This window comes from Maylandia zebra, linkage group LG23, assembly GCF_041146795.1.
Source record: "Maylandia zebra isolate NMK-2024a linkage group LG23, Mzebra_GT3a, whole genome shotgun sequence".
NCBI lineage: Eukaryota > Metazoa > Chordata > Actinopteri > Cichliformes > Cichlidae > Maylandia > Maylandia zebra.
The window spans coordinates 8165236-8187004 of NC_135188.1; the positions used below are offsets into that span (position 1 = coordinate 8165236).

The following is a 21769-nucleotide window of genomic DNA, read 5'->3' on the forward strand; positions in this document are numbered from 1 at the left end:
GATTACCTCCAGCCCCACGATGCTATCCCCATGGATAAGCAGAAGAAAATGGATGGGGATGGTTGAGTCACGCCTAGGGTATATGCTTGACCACATTACATGAATTCTTTTTTTTCTGTATGCTATGTCTGTCCAGTCTTAAATCCACACATTTAGCACAGAACATGTGATACCCAAATTATGATGTTATAGCACAGCCAGCTTTTACAATATTTTTACAAACTTAATATTATAAGGTTCGTGATTTGTATGTTCTTTTCTATGCTTGACTGCCTGTTGGCACTCACATTTAGCCTTCAGAAAACAACTCTCAATCATCTAATAGACCTGATTTGAGAGCCTTTGGGAGGGGAGGTGAATTTATGCCCCAGGGTCCTGGATAAAGGCAGGGAAAGGGAGAGATGGAAGGATCACAGTGCAACAGTAAATAACATTACAGTTTGAATAATGGGCTCCCTCTGCGCCAGGGCCTCAACTGGACTAATGACAGAGACCTGTTTTAGATTAGCCCTTATACAAACACACACACGCATGAATATGTGTGCATGAAACAACACACAGAGGGAGGTTCTATCAGTTTGGATAATCTGTTGCCTATGGCAAACATGGCTCTGTTCGGCTCTGGGAGAGCTAATTTAAAGGAGGAAACAAAAGAGGCAGAGGGCATAACACACATCTTCAGTCACGCATTCATCCTTTCCTTTGAATTATCAAGTGTGTGTCATCCATTTCCCTCTGTTGGTCTTGGTTTTCCCAGAGTTCATTTGAGAAGTTTGTGACTCAAACCTCCTTCAGGAGTGGGTCAGTTTTTCCAGAATTACAGTTTACTATATCTAATTTGTCAACAATGTACTAGTTTAGAGCATTATCATGGTACAAGTCCGCCATCTGCTGTCAATACAAATTTCATCTGAGAACCTGTTTTCACTGTTTATGTCATGAGGTGAAAGATTTAATGTTTTATAGCCTTCATATTTTGCATGCTTTTGTTTTGAAATGTTTCTACTTTCTTCTCACATCTTCCTAATTAAACAAAGTATCAACAGTGCACACTCTGCATAAAAGATGGGAGGTGAGGACAGTCAAGAGAGCAGGTGCATATGAGGCACAAAGAAGAAGACAGCAGAGCTTCAGCAGAGGAAGGGGACCAACAGGATCGATAGTACAGATGTATGCCAAGGAGCTCTACCCTTGAATAATAATAATGGATTGCATTTTATATAGCGCTTTTCGGGGCCCTCAAAGTGCTGTACAATTCCACATTCACACACTGGTGGAGGCAAGCTACAGTTGTAGCCACAGCTGCCCTGGGGCAGACTGACAGAAGCGAGGCTGCCATATCTCGCCATCGGCCCCTCTGGCCAACACCAGTAGGTGAAGGCCTTTTTACTGGGTCCTGAGACAGAACAGGTGACTGGTTTCCGATGGCTGCTACTAGAGCATTTGTTTCAAGACTGTTGCACCCATACTTATAATATATAGTTGGACTTTAGCTTGTTTTTTCCACATTTATTTATTGTAAAAAATAAAATAAACTGCTACACTTGAGTTTTGTATTCCTTGGCTACCATCACTTTTTTTATTAAGCTGCTCTCCACCAGTTTGAAGAGGACCTCTCCTCTCCCTTCCCCTCGTCATTACATTTACATTAGCTTTAAAACAAACAAAAACACCCAAAACATACACACCTCATGTACATGTTTATAAAGCAAAATAATAAGTACCGTTGTAAGGAAAGTATTATCAATCAAGCAATGATATGCAGATCATAATTTATTCCAAAAAAAAAAAAAAAAAAAAAAAAAGCCAGTCATATTAACCCTCTGATGCATAGTGGTCACTGGAGTGGACAGCTACTAAAACGTACATATCTCTTTAATGCATTGGTTTCTATGGTGGAACTGCATATTAGCCTCTAGAGTGCTCTCTGCTGCCATGCTCCATTGAGGTCAATTCAGTGTTCAGTTAGTGCAACTGCAAGTAAATTTCCTCTGAATCAAAGATGGCAGACAAACTGTCACCCCTGCCGACCACTGCTGGCATATCCTGTCAATCCTTCTATGCTAAAAGAGCCCAACAGGTAAAAAAAATATGATGATATGCAGTAACATCTAGGGAAGGATATTATCTGTTTGGAATAAGAAATTGTTATGTCTAATATGTAGAAAACTACAATTAACCATGTGTCCACTGTAGTGGACATCATGCATTACCCACTATATTTTTTTAACATAAGTCATAAATTGTCTCACTGTTTTTTGGGACTGTTTTGGTTATTATTAAGCATATAATTGTTACATTTATAAGCTACTCATTTAAAATATATATTTCTGTGCAGATCAGCTGTAGTTTGAGTTACTATAATAATTATTTTATCATATTTTGTAGACTTCAAATGCAGCAAAGAATAAGGCAGCGTACAGAATAGTCCAGGAAATTCCATCCAGCTCCAGTGATGATGATTTCATTGATGAGTGCAGTGATGAGGAGTTCAGTGATAAGTCCAGTGATGATGAGAGTGGCTGCCAGAGCAGAACAGAGACATAGGAACTACGGATGATGAAGACACAGACAGTCAGGATGCAGAAAGTGAGAACGATGAGGGGCAGGATGAAGAGGAAGGTCAGTATGATCAGGGAGCTGTGGGAGATGGGTACATGGCACCTGACCATACTCAAGCCCGCAAAAATATTTGGAAAGTCCAAGACAATGACTTGGTTGGAGACTTGCCTCCTTTTCTAGGAGAGTGGAAATTGAATGTGGAGGGGAAGGATCCCATAGATTTCTTCAGACATCTGTTTCCAGCAGATCTAATTGATAATATAACATACAACACCAACTTGTATGGGAAAGAACTGTCAGTAACAAGAGAAGAGATTCACCCTCCAGCAATGCAAAAGAGGAAGACCCAGTGGGACCCCACAACCCGTGAAGTGGAGAGCAGTCATCAAAGTAGCCTGTGAGGTCAGGTTTGCCACAGGATATCACTGGCCCCAACTGACCGAGGTGAAAAATGCAAACAGGTGCCATGATGTTGCGTGCACACGGAAGACCAAATACATCTGCATGCAATGCTGTGTGCCATTGTGCCCTGGATGCGTTGCAAACTTTCGCACAGCCTAGGTGTGATGAACATAGAACTGTTTGGAGATGCAGAGACTAAGATGTCAGTTTGTGTTTTCTTCCAGCATGCTACTAAGGGCTTGGTAATACTGTCCTGCATTGTTATAGAACTGTGTAGACTCAAAAATGTTTCTCTTGTTGGAGATAGTTTGCCATATTCAGGTGTAGGATTCACAGCTAGGACTGTTGATTGGTTTTGTTATTTACGTCTAAACATTGGGGCCTTATGAGTTGAAAGTTCCAAAAAAATTGCTGAGATATTTTTCAAAGGATACAAGCAAACAAGTGTTTGTATATTTACAATAGAACACGAGGTAATTAATTTTTACAGTAAATTCACAGTATTTCATGCTAAGTGCTCAGGCGCATGTAGTCCACTGGAGTGGACAAGTTTATAACTTTATAAAAAAACATATTTTTGGAAAAAAAAGAGTTAAACATTTTTTTTCATGTCCTGAGAAGAATAAAAGCACTTAAGAAAAAAATCTTGACCAAGGCTTTCATAATTCATGCATCAGAGGGTTAAATGCCTTTAAACTCCAGATTTCAAACTCCATGGTCAAAGTGTCATCATTATCAACTGCCCTCTATACAATAGCTTCATCATTGGTAAACATCTTGAAGTCTTTAGTGAATGTGTAAAAGGTTTTTTATACCATTCATTTTAAATCAGAACTACCAAATGAAATTTTCAGGGCTCAGTAATCAGACAATTTCCAAGGAAGGAGACTGGGATTCCAACACATTCTTAAAACACATCTGTGACCATGCTTTGCCATGTAAATTGTGTATAACATTGCTGTTGAATACTCCATTGAATTTCTATCTGATTAGTAATAAATATATCCTCCATCTCGCAGTTATTATAGCCCATCTATTTAGAGTTTTTATTCTACAAAGGGGAAAAAGAAAAAAAAAAAATCTGCAAAAGGATTTGGGTATACGTTGTATACCTTGGCTGCGTGATATTGGAGTCAAATCTAAGTCAAACACTGGATTACTAACTCATGTGCATTCAGCTGCTTCCTCCTTGGTATTTTCTACGTGTCAAAGTGTCTCTGACTGTTTGTTGTTTCAGTCTCAGTTCACATCCTCCCTGCAGGTCCTGGCTCCACTGGCAGGGAAAACAGAATGCAAGGCAGGGTGAAAGGGAAGGCACCATAGCTCTCAGTCTACCGCCTCTTCCCCCTCATCGCTTCTCCAGTTTTTTAAACCTGGCCTCTATAAAGATAAAGAAAGGGATGACTTCTCACTCTACTGTAATAAAAATACATTGCACTATAACTGAACAATCAAATAATGTTTGACCTTAACATTACAATATTTAGGTCAGGAATTGTTTGTGGTGACACAGCGCCATCTATTGGCATGGAAGCTGCCAACACGATTGTGCTGACTTTACCATAAATAATAACCTCAACAGCCAACAGATACAGAAAGAGCCTACACTGTCACCTTGACTGTGCTCTCAAAGACACAACAAAAAAATAATATGTTCACTAGGCATAGCAAATTAAAACAAAGAAAGATGGTACTGTGAAATCAAAACAAACAATGACAAAGTTACTTTCCTAAAGTAACTTTACATTTAAAGATAAAAAATGTAGAGCCACCAGTGAAATCTAAAAATTATAATAGTAAAGAATGGATAACACTGCCCCAAATGTGTTTTGCTTTCAGCTGTTGATTTTAATTAACCTAAGATGTGCTTTTTAGAACATCCTTGACTCTGATTCAGTTATGTTGTGTCAAAAGATATCCTGTCCTCTGTGCAGAACAAACACTTTTACACCTCTGTCATTAACTGTCTTACCCAGTTTCTTGGAGTATGCATCCAATTTGTAAGCAGCTTGTTCAAGTGCAGATACTTGCTCCTCAATCTGGTTTATTTGGTCCAAGTAGGGCTGTAAACTTGCATCTAAAGAAAACATGCACACCAGACAAGTCTTCTTATATTACAAGTTCCAGTAACAGATGAAAATTATGGGGCTAGTTTTTTTTAGTTTTTTGTACTCACACTTGTTGTTAAGATCCTGTAGGTTACGACTGATGTTAATGCTAATGTCTTTCATTTCCATATACTTCAAGCTAGTAATCTTGTTCATGTTCTCCAATAGACGGTAATCCTCACAAGTGCCTAAGGAGATTGGGAGAACATTTAGAGAAAAATGGGTAAGAATGAATACGAGTAGCAAAGAACATCAGCAACTGGCCCTATGGCTTTGACATTTAAGAATATAACTGTTTCATTCTTTGAAAAGAAAATGCGAGTGTTTCCAATATTCAAAAAATAAGACCTGTTAGTTCTCCTTGCAAGAAGATGGCCATCTTTTCAAACATATCGGTGCACAACTCGTTTATATCGGGCTCTGCAGGCTCCACAGCCTCCTCTGCTGTCTCCACACCACCATCACCTGAAAACAATGCAGCAGCATTAACACAGCGCAGCTTTTAAATCCAGTTGCAAACTTAAATGTGGCCACAATATAAATGAAATAACGCAAAATACAATCACATTACACAAATAAGAAGGATGCCATGTAGAGCAGACAATGTAAGACCCACAAATAGAAAACTAAATAATTGGATTACTGTATGCTATATTAGCATTAGCTAGGGAAGTGCAAAGAAACCAGGACTCACTGTTTGTGCCGTGTTTTTTCGGAGCGGCTGCGAGGCTTTCCGCTGCATCCCCCGGGCCCTCTGCTTGACCGCTATCACTTGCGGTCGGATTCAGAGTCGCCGAATGAGTCGATGGTGCCCTGGATATGCTGTCCATGGCAGCGGCTTCGTCTCCAGTTGCTGCCATTTTGTTCCTGTTTTGATTTTCCCCTGTCACATGAGCCGAGCGTTCACGTGACGCACGCCCGCCACCAACAGCCGCCGCTCCCATTCTCGCGCTCTATGGCAAAGCCACGCCCTTCATTAGTAAACGGCTCTTCGGTATTTAAAGGGTATCCTCTGTAGCTTTAATATAAATGTAAAAAAAAAAGTTGGACTTTTAAATAACATGGTTTATCAGGCACATATGCCTGAAAAAATATTTATTTTATTTATTTAACAAAACTAAATTATTATACATTTTTATAAACTACAGCAATTTATTATAAACTGCAATATCTTCAAACATTCATTGCTCACGTGTTAATGTTCAGTTAAGAAGGTTAAGTCTAAGTCTAAGTTAATGTCTGAAAGCATTTTGCTGAACAAAACAAAAGAAAACTAACCTGGGCTTGGGTTTTTCTAATTAAACCATTCTCAGAGTAAGGTGCTGGTGGTATGAGCTGATGTCTGATCTGAACTGATCCTCACAATTAATTATCTGTTCCTTCAGCTGCCACCATTTTAAAACTTACATATAGCCCTTTTATCATGTTTCGTCCCATGATTATAACCAAGTGTTTTGATCCCTAAGAAGGTTACACCAAATTTAATCGAAGAAAAGTTTTATTTGTGAAAATAACCACGGTCAAAATTTTAAGATTGTTAATACTTTATAATATTTCTGTGGTTTCTCAAATTTTGTTGCAATGCTCATTTTTCTAGAAAAAAAAGAACGTCTTTTTTCATTTTTATTTTACTTTCTAATCAAAATAGACGGCCATACATTATAATTACACCAGCAGTGAAAATGACACTATTGTTAAACAGTTTGAGAATGGATGTCAAATGTGTGGCCAGGGGACGAGGAAAGTGCCCGAACTGGCCTACTGCATGGCTTGGGAATGTAAACATCGCAAAAAGGAGTCCAGGAATTTTGAACTTTTTACTACACACACACACACACACACACACACATATCTCTCTCTCTCTCTCTCTCTCTCTCTCTATATATATATATATATATATATATATATATATAAATAATTTTACTTACCATGCCACAACTAAAGTAACCCATCCCACTGATGGGTTTCCTTTCTTTACTACAGTACGTCATTTTTTTGTAAGACCAGGTGAATGTGAAAAATTATTGTTCAAAATTGGAAAGAAAAGGGTCAGGACTTCTTTAAGTAGTGTTCAAAACTGCATTGAGCCCATTTAAATGACATCTCAGGCTGTTGTTCATCAGTTTAATAAATGGACTGTTTATGAAATGTGAACGTTTCCAGAATGCACTTAAACTTAAGTGAAAGGAAAGGGGGACAGCTGGGATTTTTAAAAATAAATTATTAAGCAATAGTTACATATGAAATTGGGCCTTGCGTCAAAATAAAATGATTTTCGTTTCCCTCTGCGCGCTCCCGCGAGAAGCATGCAGCGCTTGGCAGGCAGAAGTCGCCGTAACACCTGTGTCGGCGCTGTTGTGAGCGAAGCAAATCGTGACAGGCTAGTAGCAGCGGACTGTAAACATGGCGGCGTGCACAGCTACAGGGCTGTGCCGAAAACCCCGTTACTACTAGTCTGCTAGACAGAGACACCCCAAAAATGGAGACCGAAGAGGAGCAGCACATAACGACGCTCCTCTGTATGGGCTTCCCAGACCCCGACGTGATACGAAAAGCGCTCCGGCTGGCTAAGAATGACATCAACGAGGCAGTGGCGCTCTTGACGAACGAAAGCCCCGGACTCGGGTATGGATATGAACCGATGGAGAGTGGGCCTAACCCCGGCTTGGGCTCGAGTGGAGAGGGGGAAAACAGCGGGCGGACTGGCACAGGAGGGTTTGACCCTCCTCCAGCATACCACGACGTAGTGGATAGTGAGGTAAGAGAAACCTGTAGTTTTAGCAACCATGAATTGAAGCAGCGAGGGGAGGAAACCGGGCTAATTGCCGCTTGCAAGAAAGAGTGGGCTCGCCCATTTAACTGGCTAAACTTAGCATCTTCAGTGCTACATGCACCTAACGCGAACTGTCAGAGCAGGAGGTGAAATTCTGTTCGATACTAATGGAGAGGGCAAGAGAGTTGCCTGTGATTGATAAGCTTCGTTCCTTTAAAAATTGCGCTGAAAGCCTATTTTGAACATAAAAGCTAACGCGGTTAGCTTGTAGCAGGCTAGCTAACGTTAGTTTAGAGTTAAACGCGCCAGTAAGGGGACCAAGGTTAGGAGCACAGAGGCATCACTCTGGGGGATTGCAGTTAGAGATTTCAGCTGGGACCTCTGGTAACAGGTAAACAGCTCTATCAGCCAGTCAGCCTGCAGGCAGACAGTTTGATCTCTTATGTCTGCTTTGCATGTGTTAGCTAACGTTAGCTGGATGGTTATCAGACTGCTCCGCTCCTGTAGGAATTGCAGTCCACTCGAACCGGGCTTAGAGCGGTTTCGCAATTTCATTTTTAAGCATACGTGGCCATTTTGATTATTTTTCTATTCATAATGTCAGTTGTCATCATATGAGTATCTATTTTTGTGTCATTCATTGATAATTCTTACATATTGCGTGTATGAGAAGGGTTGCAGTTGATTGAAAAATACCAGTCACTAGTTCTTTCACAGTAATTTACCTACCTACAGGTCTTAACACTTTGTCCTAATTTACGGCGTTTATGTGCTATTACAGTAAACCGCAGATGCCCATCTACATATGATTCACCTGACACCTTGAACACCTTAAACACAAACCTAACCTCAAACCCATTGCTTTTATAGATTTGCAAAAACTTAAGGCTATTGAAAGTGACCAGTCCTTCAATTTGTGAGGTTATTGATTCAGACTTGATAGCCACCTGTTGTGTCCCTTTGATTGTAGTGAGATGCTGTGATTGTGGGTCAATAGAATAAGTACACATAAACTACTGACCTGTTCCTGTTTACATCTGCTTTTTCTTCTACCCCGTTATCACGGTGGTGGTTTATTACAGGCTGTTTTAGTAAGTGTAATATAAACAACACTTGGCATTCACAGTGTGCAGAAAATAGAGCACACCCACAGGTCAATAAGAAGCCTATGTTTAAAAACATTCTAATAATGATGTTGTTACAGATTAATTTACCACCAAGTAACTCCTGTTATTTAATCCCATTTTCCCCCTGTTTGTTCATCTGCCAGAAAAAGTTAGAAGTACAATTTGAATCTTTTTCCAACCAAACATATTTGCTACTATTTACTAGTTGAGCATTTATTGTAATTGCTATATAAATGTGTCTGTGCGTGTGTGTGTGGCGTATTTGATATACTACAGAGAAATAAATCTCACTCATTCCTACAAAAATTATAAAGTTATAGAGAATAATCCAAAGTTGGAAAGTGCTGTATTTGCCCTCTTCTCTTCCCTTGTTTCTTGTATTAATGTTCATGAAGGCTGTCATAGGTCTTTGGCCTCATGTCATGCTCCTAAATATAGCCCTGCAGTGTCCCTGACACACACAAACACGTTGCAGTTTTTGCAGAGGATCCCAGGAGGATTGCGGGTGCATAGTAACAGTGGCACTGAGTTACCTCATTGTCCAGGCCAGCCACACGCATGCAGTGCTTTTCAGCCTTTTCCCTCTAAAGCCCTTAAGTCTGGAAGCATTGAAAGTATTGGAGCCTAGTGCATGTTTCATGGTGATTTGTGGTTTTCCCTATATTGTACTTCTTTGAAACAGGGCATTGACTTGTGGTTAGGTAATTCTGCCAGTTGTGCTCTTTCATTGGGGTGTTTCCAAAGATCTGTATTAGTTTAGTCTTTCTCCAGCTTTTCTTCCTCTCATCTATCTGTCGTATTTAATTTTCTAAGAAAGGGAAGAGATGAAATATGATGCTCCTCCTTTATCCTTTATGCTTTATCTTTCCCTTTGCCTCCTCTTCTCCTCTCTGTGATTGATTAATAATATTTTCTCATATACATTGATATGCAGGACAGTCATGTACTGAATGCACTGACCACTGTTTATGTTAATATGTATATAACTATATTTAACTGTACCGCTAATTAATATTTATACTGTGCAGCTTCCACATGAGCAATGGTCTCTAATAGTTTGTTACAGTCATAATGTAGTGGAAGTTGAATCCTAGTGCGCAGTTGTAGTTTAACATAATTTCCAATGTAACACAGCAGGTCAAGCTTTATTAAATGGTTTACTTTAACATCTGCACCTAGTTTGCGCCATCCTTAAATGTTGAATGAATTGGCTGGGCAGCACTGTTTGAGAGGAAGAGGCTGTGAAGGTTAATCATAAATATACACTTGACCTCATGAATATGTAAGCAAGTTTATGGCATAAATAATTTACTAACCCTTTAACTGTTTTTGCTTTTACCACATAGACTCCTAGGCTTCACTGCCACTGCCTTCTTCTGTCTTCTTATTCCAGCTGAGCCTTAATTCTGCTCTGTGAATCATAACTACAGATGGTATAAAACTTGACTCTAAATGAGTTGAATTTTAGCTCTCTCTTTATTACCTGCTCAGGCATGACGCCATCATACAGCTAACAAGACAGTGTCATGTCATTTGGCAGGGTATTCATTGAACTTGACTGTCTAGCTCTCACACCCTGACTTACACATCACCACTCTTTAGACTTAATTGCTGCCAAAGGACTTACTAACAAGCACCTGCCTTAATTTGTTCTGAAAGCTTCTTGGGAGGAAATAGAAAGATAAAAATATTACAGAGATGAAGGGCAGATCATAGAGGAGAGGACACACTTTCCAAATGACTGCTATCGCTCCTCTCCCAGAGAGAGGAGAAGACTCAGGCATCATCCTGTCTGACTTTATCATCGCCAGAGGCCATTTGTATTATCCTAGCATCACACAGAGGACATTTGCAGTGTCATTATAAAACAATGGGATGAGCCGTATGAAATGCAGTCACCCTCTGCTTTATGTCACAATTTTGTTGTGTTTGTGTGTTACAGAGGAGCAATGATGAGAATGGGAACTGCTCTGGGGGAAGCATGGAGTTTCCCACCACCAACCTGTATGAACTGGAAAGTCGAGTCTTTACTGACCACTGGTCCATACCTTACAAGAGAGAGGAGTCCCTGGGCAAGTGTCTCATTGCCTCCTCCTGCCTTGCTCGACATGGTAAGACTGCGTGTGTGGAGGTGATGAAAATGTTGTTTTTAAGGTCTGCAGTAAACTACATTTGCGTTATTATGTGGGTGGCGTGTTTTGTTTGGACCATCGGGTGTTTTTCACATGTTGTTATTTCGGCCACTTGTGTCGCATGACTCAATATGTAACTAATCTGACAGCCAAAAATTCTCCAAGTTTAGATGTGTGAATCCAACTTCTCCTTCCCTGTCAGGTCTTGCTGACGCTGATGAGAATTGCAAGCGCTTTATGGATCGTTGCATGCCAGAGGCCTTTAAAAAGGTAAGCAAAAGAGAAACTGAAGTCAAGGTGCCTCTTTGAATATTTAGCATACCTGACTTACTTCCTTTCTACATGCCTTGTTCATTATCACCAGCTACTGACCAGCAGTGCCGTACACAAATGGGGCACAGAGATTCATGAGGGAATCTACAACATGCTCATGTTGCTGGTGGAACTGGTTGCAGAGAGGGTGAAGCAGGACCCTGTACCTGTAAACCTGATGGGAGTGTTGACCATGGTGCGTCGTCTCACTTAGTAATGTTTTCCTAAAATGATAGAAAACCTTCCTGTTACGATGCTTATGTATCTCATTTACTGTCTTTTTTCTTTTTATAATCACCTTATTCAAAATGTTATTAACCACTGTGGTTCAGTGTCATTCCATTTATTTTGGGTTTTGTTCAGCTTTACTAAAAAAAAAAAAGCTAATTTATTTCATACGTATGAGGGGAAATAAAAATAAATATTTATGATGTGTAATTCTTCTTACACGCAGGCCCTTAATCCTGACAACGAGTACCATTTTAAGAACCGGATGAAGGCCTGTCAGAGAAATTGGGCTGAAGTTTTTGGAGACGAGGCTAACATGTTTGCCGTCTCTCCAAGCAACGCCTATCAGAAAGTAAGACTAATTTGTCTGTGAAGCATTATAAGATTGTACTGTATCATTGTAGTATTGTGCTGTATGTGTGGCAGTTAATCCAGATGCATTGGCAAGTATTTATATATGTTTACATGTTAAAGAATTTGTTTATGGTGTATAGTCATGTTCAAGGTTCAGACAGACCAATTCTTCAGTGTTGCATAACTGAGCCGCAGAGGGTCAAGAGACCATGGGTGGCTGACACACAGCAGCTGCTTGAAAACTTAATGTGTATGTCTCATGAGAATTTTCAGTGTCATTGCTGAAAGCATTTACTTAAATCATAGTGATCTGTTTCAGGAGCCCCATGGTTGGCTGGTTGATTTGGTGAATCGAGTGAGTAATAAACCACCACTTAGATATTGTCTCCATAAATATATACCAGAGTTATATCAGTTTTGCCTCATGTTTCCTTTCTCTCTGTAATTTTTGTCAAGTTTGGAGAGCTGGGAGGATTCACTGCCATCCAGACGAAACTCAACACTGAGGAAATTGAGATAGCTGTAAGAACTATTGTTTTTACGTCTTCTTATCATCTTTTTCCGGGCATTTCTTAAGACTGACAGAGTACTTTGAGACAGTCTATGCAGGCGAAAGGTCATCATGTTTGAACTCAGTGCTCTCAGCTGCACAGCGCTGAATGTCTCTCTCTTTCTTTCACTCTTTGTAATATTCACTTAAACACAAACACAGTCCTGCATCCTCCTACTGTGTGATGGTTGAAATGCTCTGTTGTTTTATGTGTTCTGAGGCATCCTTGTACTGATGCTTCCTTCTGGGAACCTGGCCGGAACCTCAGCAGCGCATGGCCATTAATTCAGTGCGCGTGCATACACACACACACACACACACACACACACACACACACACACACACACACACACACACACACCCTCTAACCATTAGCATTTTAATAAGGCAAAGACTCATTGCACACCACAGTTGCACTCTGCAGTTGCAGTGGGAGCTCAGCAGAGTGTGTAAGCCGTTAGATCCCTAACACACTAGAGGCACATTGGATGATGGTAAAAGTGAAAGTAAAAAAAAAAAACGAGTAGTGCTCACTTCTCTATTTACTACCAAGGGTGACACATTCATTTGTGTGCTTTGAGCAGGAAGGCATGTAGGGTGGAAGGGTAGAGTTGGAAGGTGGAGGAGAGGGAGATACTTGCAGAAGGCAGAGATGGAGGATAGTCAAAAAACTGACAGGAACACAGGAAGCTTTCATTAGCCTCTCTTGATTTAGCAGTGAATGACAAATGACAGCTGGGCTCTGGTATTCGATACTCATCCACGCATGTGTTAACAGTCACTCCCTCTCGCTCACATGCACTCATGTGTTTAAATGCAGGTTGATCTCTACCCTACACATTTTACATCAGGAGGAGTGATGTTGTGATGCCATAAAAAGTCTTGCACACATCTGTTAGTGAGTTTTAGCAATGCTTCAGAGTCAGTGAATTATTCTTAAGACAATCAAAGCTGGTGCTGATAAATTATTTTCCTCCCTTTCCTTTCTTTCTTGACTTGTTTATACTTTTTTTCATCTGTCCATGCAGTATGTATCTGCTCTAGTCCAACCCCTCGGAGTTTGTGCTGAATACCTTAACTCCAGTCTTGTCCAGGTGAGCTACCTTATCTACTCTCCCTGACACACACACTAAATGATGCTCACTATACATTTCTACCTTAAAACAATGTCTTAGCCCTTTAATGGCCCCTTGTAGGATAAAGTGAGGACTGGCCTATGTGTCCTAAGCTGATTTCGATTAGTGTCAGACACTTGGGTTGGGATACTTATGCACAGCTCTCACATGTAGCACCCAGAAGGATATTATCAAGTTCAGACACATTCAAACTACTGTGTTTTAAGCAAAGGAGCTAACTGGATCAAGGCAGCATACACTCACTGGTGGGCATTATGATTGCTGGTAAATCTAGTTTTCCTTCTATTTGCACTTCAAAGTCACAGAGACTTTGTACCAGGAAGCTGCCGGGTTAAAAACCTGCTAATGTCTAATCTGACTGTGCTGATATTTATGTTCTCACATGGATCTCTGCTGGGTGGTAGAGAAGTTCAAGGCTGCAGTGCATAATATGTGACAGGGTGTTACATACACTTTTAACATCTAATGTTAAAAATGGTCCTCTTAAAAATAGCAGTACAGGTATGTACACACATGGACACACAGTTGTAGAATCTGGCCTGTAATTGCTTTTTTTTCCTCTGCCAGTAATATATATGTGTATATACATTGTTTGTCTGTGGCTCCGTAGTTTTGTTCCAGTGATAAAATCATCGCTTGTGTTTATTACATGACACTTCTACCCCATTCTGATTTATATTCTATTTTTATTTGCTGTATCCTCTTACTGTTTTGCTGCTCCAGTGGTCCATTTACCCCACAGGGATCAACACAGTTTCATATTGTTTTTCCTAGCCTATGCTGGATCCAGTCATCCACAAGATGATCACATATGTACAAAACCTGGAGGAGAAGGACCTTAAAGATAAGGTAGTGATTTATACCTCCTTATAATTTTAAGAAAAAGAGGACGGAGATGAATGTGTTCACTGCCCTCTTAGTTGTGCTACCCAGTAAATTTGAGTTCAGAATGAATATGGGACTGGTGACTTTTGTTGGCACCTGCTAGATCATATAGTATGAATAAACTGTCTTAGAAGACTATGGTAAGTGCAAACACTGCTCATCTTGAGTTCAGGAAACTAAATTAGTGTGGAAATGGTTCTTTTATTGAAACTTCACAAGAATTTTATGACTCAGTCAAATGTTATTCAACCCTAGCGTCTGGTGAGCATCCCGGACCTGCTGTCAGCCATCAAGCTATTGTGTATGAGGTTCCAGAGGGAGTTGGTTACTGTGGTAGATGATCTCCGGCTGGATACGCTTCTACGTATGCTCAAAACACCCCACTTCTCCACTAAGATGAACTCCCTCAAAGAGGTCAGCTCAAAAAGAAGATTTTAAAGTATTTCTTTCTGAGTGCTTCCATTTCTGAGCTCATGTCAGACTATTTTTGTATGCTTGTCTCTCAGGTGACAAAGTTAATAGAAGAGAGCACGGTTTCAAAGTCTGTGAAAAACGCCATTGACACAGATAAACTGCTGGACTGGCTTGTAGAGAACTCTGTCCTGTCAATAGCACTGGAAGGTAACGATGTTTGTTAAAACATAACTTACTAGAGTTTTGATGAGTGCTTGGCAAAACACACAGACATAGTTAAACGTAGTCACCACTGACATAAATTTAAACTGAGAAATCGGGAAATTAAGATTTCAGTTTAACTTTGGCTGATTCATTCTTTTTGTTCCAGGTAACATTGATCAAGCTCAGTACTGTGAGAGGATTAAGGGAATCATTGAGCTGCTGGGGAGTAAACTGTCACTAGATGAACTCTCCAAGATCTGGAGAATACAGGTAAGAACCATTTATATCTCAACTGCATGTGTTATTACATATTTATTATTCATTCTGATCGGTTTTATCTATTTATAACTCTTAAAGAAAATCAGTAAACTGCACTGAGTGCTTTTATATGTGCATATCTGTAAGTATGTGACAAATACCTGTCAGCTCAGTGGATGTATTGATTTCTTTTTGTGTGTGACCATCTCAGGCGGGTCAATCATCAACTGTAATAGAAAATATTCATACAATAATTGCTGCTGCTGCTGTGAAGTTCAGCTTTGACCAGCTCACTCACCTCTTCGTTCTCATACAAAAGGTCAGCACTCACTCTCTGACATTTTGATAAAATAGGTTATATTTGAAGAGATTTCTACATGTGTGCGTGATATTTATGTTAACATGTTTGCATGATATTTAGAGCTGGGAAGTTGAGAGTGACCGTGTAAGGCAAAAGCTGCTCAGCCTGATCGGGAGGATAGGCAGAGAAGCTCGCTCTGAAACCACAACAGGAAAGGTATGCTGTGTAAATGTCTTTTTGTCAAAGGTAGGCTCATTCAAAAGTAATTGGAGAAAAAACAGGTAAAGATATTGTGAAAGGTTTTGATATAAGGATGTTCCCTTGAGTCAACCTTGTCCTTGTGTGTGTATCTGTCCAGGTGCTAGAGGTGCTGTGGGAACTGGCTCACCTCCCCACCTTGCCTACCAGTCTAGTTCAGCAGGCACTGGAGGAGCACCTGGGGATTCTGAGCGATGCCTATGCTGTTAAGGAGTTGGTGAAACGCAGTTACATTATTAAATGCATTGAAGACATTAAGAAGGTGAGACAGACAAAGTATAGTATTTTCTTTGTTTACTTGGGCTCTTGTTGGGGTTTAGCATTTCACTGAGCCGGTGCTTTAAAGGTGTTGTTTATTTTGTACACACACAAAGAAAAAACTGGGAGCATTTGTCACGAATCTTAAAACTGCAGCTCAGCAGTTTTAATGAAACACTAGACAGATCTACTAGATATCTAGGTCTTTTTCTGCCTTCAGTAACAGTTTTACTGCATGTTAGCATTCCCTTATAAGTTTGTCAAACTCTTGCAATACAGTGTACCCCACTGTAATGAAGGGAGTCTTTCTTTTTAAACAAGTACCCATCTATCTAGAATAATTTATTTTTAAACTTTTTTTATTAGTTTATATTTTTGTCATTGTCTGCATCTGTAGCACCCTCTGTGGGTATCTGTAAATGCAGGTTTTATAATTAGTTGATTTGCTGATACAGTCAGTTAATGACTATATTGTGAAACAGTGGTGTGACTGAACTGTTAAGTAAACTACTCTCAAAGCGTGGAAAATGTGGTAGATAACGTTATAAACTGCAAGTATGTGAGGAATTTATGCTTCATCTTGCCTTTTCTAAATGTGTACTTTATATGTCATTAATAACTGTGTCAGTAAATTGGTACTGCACATCCTGGCTGTCCAACATGACAAACTGGTTCACCCTAGAGAGGACACACGCAGATGCTCATACTAAACGTGGCATATGTTCAATAGTCCTGGTGAGCCACAGGATTCTGTCTTAAATGCTCAGTTTCTGATATTTTTATTCTACTTTGAAATCTTTGTGATATATTTAATATGGTCTTCTCAGCAGCTTCACCCACCTGCTATTCAGATCTTTTTCCTTTTTGTTTCTCTGTTTATTCTTTTGTTAATTTCGTATGACAGTTAATAAGAAGAAAATAGGCTTTAAGGGAGGGGGAAGGGAACTAAAACTGACAGTGGACAAACTGAGCCACAGTACAAGAAATGGAAATTGGCATGATATATCAGTTGCATGTATGCTTTTCCTATTTTGAAATTATATACAATAACCATATTTTAAAATGACTGCTGGACTGACTGTTGCCACACATGGAAGAAAATATGTGTGTCATCCTTGGAAATCCTGCTTGTTATTTGTGTACAAATATCCCACTTCAAATGATATGTATGTCTCTAGAACTTCACTCAGGAAGACAGTAAAGGCAACGAGACTCATAGCTCATTTCATATTGGCACTTGGGGCAAGAAGAAATCTAACTCACTGGCCAAATTAAAAGAGGTATCCATTATGATTTATATTTCCACTGACTGGTGTGTATCCAATCTTGCTGCTTCAGTCCTGGCATCCAATCGTGGAGGAGGGGGTTTGACCACAAAGGGGTTTCGTTGGTCTCAGGTTGATAATTTCACAGATGATTGCAACATGAGGTTGTTTGACCAGGTGTATGTTAATCTTCTGCTTGCCTCACTAAGAGGGCTTTGGCACTCGCTAATGATTACACAGTGGTGTTGGTCTTGTCTTGGGTGAACGCTTGTGGAAATAAATGAGTGATTTATCTGCTGGATGACTGGTTAGCTTTGGTGGAAATTTTTTACTCATGCGAGGACTCTAATCAGAACCATGGATACCCAAGTGAGGCTTTTGTTTGATATTTGGCCTTTCACATTAACCCTCATCCTACCAGCATATTTGACATACATAGACCTGGGGTCCTTGGGGGCAGCAAGGATCATTAATTGCTATTGTGACTACCAGTCACAATAGCAAGATTATAATACTAGCAATATTTTTTTCTGCTCAAAGCATTATTAGTTATGTGTCCTATGTCATCTAAAAAGTAGATCATTATTAGATTTTTGTAAAATTGCATTTTATCGCCCAATCCACACTAAATACTCAAAAGCTTAATTGATTCTGATATTCCTTAGTTTTCAGTAATTTTAAGTAAACATCAATTGTATTGTAGTTATATGACGAAAGCTGCTGGATCTATTTTGATCCCAATATAAAATAATTGAAATAATTTCTCCAATGCATTCTGGGTCTTCCCCAAAGTCTCCATTATGTGCTCAAAACACATCACCTAGGAGGGGGTTCTACTCTTACCTTTTCTCAATGACCAAGCTCCTTGCTCTGTTTCTGAGGCTGAGTACGAATCCTCTTCAGAAGAAACTGATTTCCACTGCTTGCATCTGTGATCTTATTCTTTCATTTACCGTACTACCCAGAGCTTGTGAACATAGCTGTACTTTTGCTTTCACTCTCAGCTCTCTTTTCACCACAACAGATCGGCATAGCATCCACTTCACTGCCAAGACCCCACCAATATGTCTGCCAATCTCCTTTTCCAGTCTCCTCTCTCTTGTGAACAAACCCCAAGATATTGAAAGTCCTCCACTTGGGGCAGCAGTTTGTGCCCAAGAAGGAGTCGGCGTCCCAACTAATTTACACTCGGCATCAGATTTGATGCATAAATATGAACAGAACTGGTAACAAAGAGCAGCTCTGGAAGGGATCAGCACCCAATGAGAGAGACTGACTTATTGCTGGCAACACAAAACCTAAAGCTAAACCCTTACTATAGGCAGTTAAAGCATACAGTTTGCGTCATCATCAGCGCGTGCTGGCATGTAAAAGGAGGAACAAAAAGTTGCTAGCTTCCTGTCTGTGTTTCGGGAGCAAAGTAACACCTTTTTCAAGTAGATTCTTCCAGCACAGTGTTGGACAGGCACATCAGCAGTAGAGGTTTCTTAACTCCCAGGAGACTCATTCTTGCTCAAATCAACTGGTGTTTGCAATATAGCAGTAACATAACCAGAGCATTCCCCAGCTGTTTCAAGCAGATTTGGCGATGTTGCTAACGTTCTGAAAACTTTCAGTGTGGGAAGTTTCCCCATACAGACAATGAATGCAGCAATGCCATTCTTGTTCTTTAAAATGACTAAGAGTTCCGCTTGGTGGCTAGGTAAATTAATTTAGGACCCATGGCAACCATTACCTGAGATAAGTAGTTCCTGCATAGGTGCAAATGGGTACTTTTGACTGAAATCCCTCATGACTCCAAAATATTTGTATTTTTTAAAAAGTGTTCATCAAAGCAGAGACAGGAAACAGATTTTAAATCATTATCAACGTCATTTAAAAAAACAAAAAGCAAACCTGAAACACTAGGATGAGGGTTAAAAGTGGCAGATTTGATCTTCCGTGGTTTAAATCTCTGGCTCTGATTTTCCTTTTTCCCTTCTTGTTTTAACAACGCCCTTAATTACAAAAATAGTAAGTCTACGATGACAAAACAGTTACATAAAATTAAAAGTGATTCATAAAGATCATCGCTGACCTCTATTTTTGTAACAAGCGTCTGTGTTTGCTTTGTGATTTAGTAAATATCATCATCTGATATGCACGCATGTGTATCTATTTATCTCAACAGGCTTCACAGCAGAGCAGTCCACAGGCGGTCTGGGTTGTTCCTGCTCTCCGTCAGCTGCATGAGATAACCCGTTCATTCATCAAGCAGACATACCAGAAACAAGACAAGGTGACACATAAAAACATATATAAATGCACACCTGAATAATCTGCTCTACGTTGTGTTTAAGTTAACATTCCCTCTGTCTCCCAACAGAGCATCATCCAAGACTTGAAGAAGAATTTTGAGATTGTCAAACTAATCACAGGATCCCTTGTATGCTGCCATCGACTTGCCGTGACAGCTGCTGGTAACAGCGGCCTCTCAGGCTCAACCCTGGTAGATGGACGATACACCTACCAGGAGGTATGTCTGTCTTTTTAATTTAAAGGTGACCTATAATGCTCATTTCCAACCCTATAGAATCCATGGACTCGCTACTAGATTAGCAATGCATGACTCATATTTCAAAATAATCCTCATTCATTTCACACTGGGTCATGCTAATTCAACCATTGTCTAAAACAGGCTGTTTTAGCTCCCTCACAAACAAAAGATTTAAACAGCATGTGGGAACAGTTTACATTCTCACAGCTAGAGCTGTGTGCGTGAGATGGCCATATTAGGGATATTCGCTCTCACTGACATCAAAAAGTAATGTCAGTGAGACATCCCTGAGAGCTTTTCTTGATCAAACCCAGAGTTCCTCTCTGATATATCCCATCCTGCTGGGCTTGAAGCTGCTCTCTTTTATCACAGTGATTCACAGAAATTTGAATATTTACAAACCTCAAAATCCAGGTTAGATACTCCAACTTTTTTTTTTAACCCAGGACGTTTTTCGTGATCAAACTGTCATCATTGTAAAAACAAACACAGCAATGTGGTTTCATCCTCAGATCAGTTTAATGTATAATAAGAACATGTGCCTGCCTTATAACAGTGTGACTCTTTGAATATAAAGGCAAATGTCAGGCTGCAGTAACTTAACATTTACTGTTTAAATAAAGAAAATCTATATACAGCGACACATAAGAGACTGATCAGTAAACAGTCATTTATCATCCTGTGATCCACCACAGTAATGAACACTCAGGTTACTGTTAGCTTCATGCAGGGAAATGTGTGAATATTTATTACTGAGGATGATTTTGATAGTGTTGAAATTACATTGTTGAATATAGGCTGCACAAGAGTTAAGTTAAAATATTTACACACTTTGATACCCAGATATTAAATGCTGCTGAGTAAGATTTGTAAATGTATAATAGATAAAGGAAAAATATTTTAAAAAATAAGATAAAAACCTCAACATCTTTTCTACTGCTAATGACCAAAACCATTATTAAGGGATTTGACTAGTGACTATAGCTTCATAAGTAAAATATCTGCTGGATGCATATTTTCCATAGTTCCTGTCTCCTCTGTTTGCCCCCCCAGGTTACAACTGAATAAATGTATTTAAAAATCAAATAAAATGTGTAAATGACCTGAGTACACTGACTAAAACGTAATAGCCTTCTGCTCCTCCTGGGAGCTGTATTGCTGGATATTTTGATTAATTGCATAATTAGAAATTAATGTGGGTAATATGCAAGTTTCCCTTAGCTGGAATGAGGTTTACACCTGAAGAACATAATGTTACATATTGATAGTGTTACAAGATAACACATTTCTCTTTCAATATGTCTTTAGTATCTGGACAGCCACCTGCGCTTCCTGGCCTTCTTTCTCCAGGAAGCTAGCCTCTACCTGGTCTGGAACAGAGCCAAGGAGCTGTGGGAGTGCCTGGTGTCAGGGCCGGATGTTTGTGAACTTGACCGTGAGGTATAAAAACAGTCATTGCAAATGAAACCTTGCCTTTGGCCATTTGTTTATCATTGCAGCCTCCTTTCTCTGGATAACTGATCTGGAGGAATGCACAAACTTTACCTCTTCCTTTTAAAGCACAATAAAAGGAATGTTCATACAAGTTTTAAATACAGAGCAAGCTGGCAAGAAAGTGACATCCATTCTGTTTAGGTTTCTCAATGTATCATCCAGTAAAGTTTAGCTTTATCAAGTGCTTCTTTGTATGAGAACAAAAAAAACAA

General features: G+C 39.7%; 2 protein-coding genes and 1 long non-coding RNA gene across 5 annotated transcripts in view; 2 read left to right on the forward strand and 1 right to left on the reverse strand.

Moving 5' to 3' along the window:
• The first annotated feature begins 1820 nt into the window (after positions 1 to 1820).
• LOC143415028 (uncharacterized) lies at positions 1821 to 2699 on the forward strand. The gene is made up of 2 exons (XR_013095636.1): positions 1821 to 2080; positions 2389 to 2699. It is a non-coding gene; the product is annotated as an uncharacterized LOC143415028 (long non-coding RNA).
• Positions 2700 to 3482: 783 nt separating this feature from the next.
• bloc1s2 (biogenesis of lysosomal organelles complex-1, subunit 2) lies at positions 3483 to 6030 on the reverse strand. The gene is made up of 5 exons (XM_004557197.2): positions 5767 to 6030; positions 5421 to 5537; positions 5141 to 5260; positions 4937 to 5041; positions 3483 to 4344 (listed from the first exon to the last, which is right to left on the reverse strand). Exons 1-5 carry the CDS (start codon positions 6014 to 6016, stop codon positions 4313 to 4315), a joined length of 624 nt encoding a protein of 207 aa, XP_004557254.1. The 5' UTR covers positions 6017 to 6030; the 3' UTR covers positions 3483 to 4312.
• A 1388-nt stretch (positions 6031 to 7418) lies between these two features.
• usp24 (ubiquitin specific peptidase 24) overlaps positions 7419 to 21769 on the forward strand; it is a 33496-nt gene continuing 19145 nt past the window's right edge. For 2 of the 3 annotated variants that reach the window (XM_012920739.3, XM_004557191.3), the window contains exons 1-19: positions 7419 to 7830; positions 10915 to 11083; positions 11307 to 11374; positions 11469 to 11612; positions 11871 to 11996; positions 12318 to 12353; positions 12455 to 12520; positions 13577 to 13642; positions 14459 to 14533; positions 14825 to 14983; positions 15076 to 15190; positions 15354 to 15457; positions 15657 to 15764; positions 15867 to 15962; positions 16105 to 16266; positions 17441 to 17542; positions 19698 to 19805; positions 19893 to 20042; positions 21372 to 21503. In XM_012920739.3, the coding sequence (XP_012776193.2) occupies positions 7552 to 7830; positions 10915 to 11083; positions 11307 to 11374; positions 11469 to 11612; positions 11871 to 11996; positions 12318 to 12353; positions 12455 to 12520; positions 13577 to 13642; positions 14459 to 14533; positions 14825 to 14983; positions 15076 to 15190; positions 15354 to 15457; positions 15657 to 15764; positions 15867 to 15962; positions 16105 to 16266; positions 17441 to 17542; positions 19698 to 19805; positions 19893 to 20042; positions 21372 to 21503 (2265 nt within the window). In that variant the 5' untranslated portion in view covers positions 7419 to 7551. The remainder of the gene's footprint in view (positions 7831 to 10914; positions 11084 to 11306; positions 11375 to 11468; positions 11613 to 11870; positions 11997 to 12317; positions 12354 to 12454; positions 12521 to 13576; positions 13643 to 14458; positions 14534 to 14824; positions 14984 to 15075; positions 15191 to 15353; positions 15458 to 15656; positions 15765 to 15866; positions 15963 to 16104; positions 16267 to 17440; positions 17543 to 19697; positions 19806 to 19892; positions 20043 to 21371; positions 21504 to 21769) is intronic. The other variant, XM_012920740.3, reaches the window with a different exon arrangement.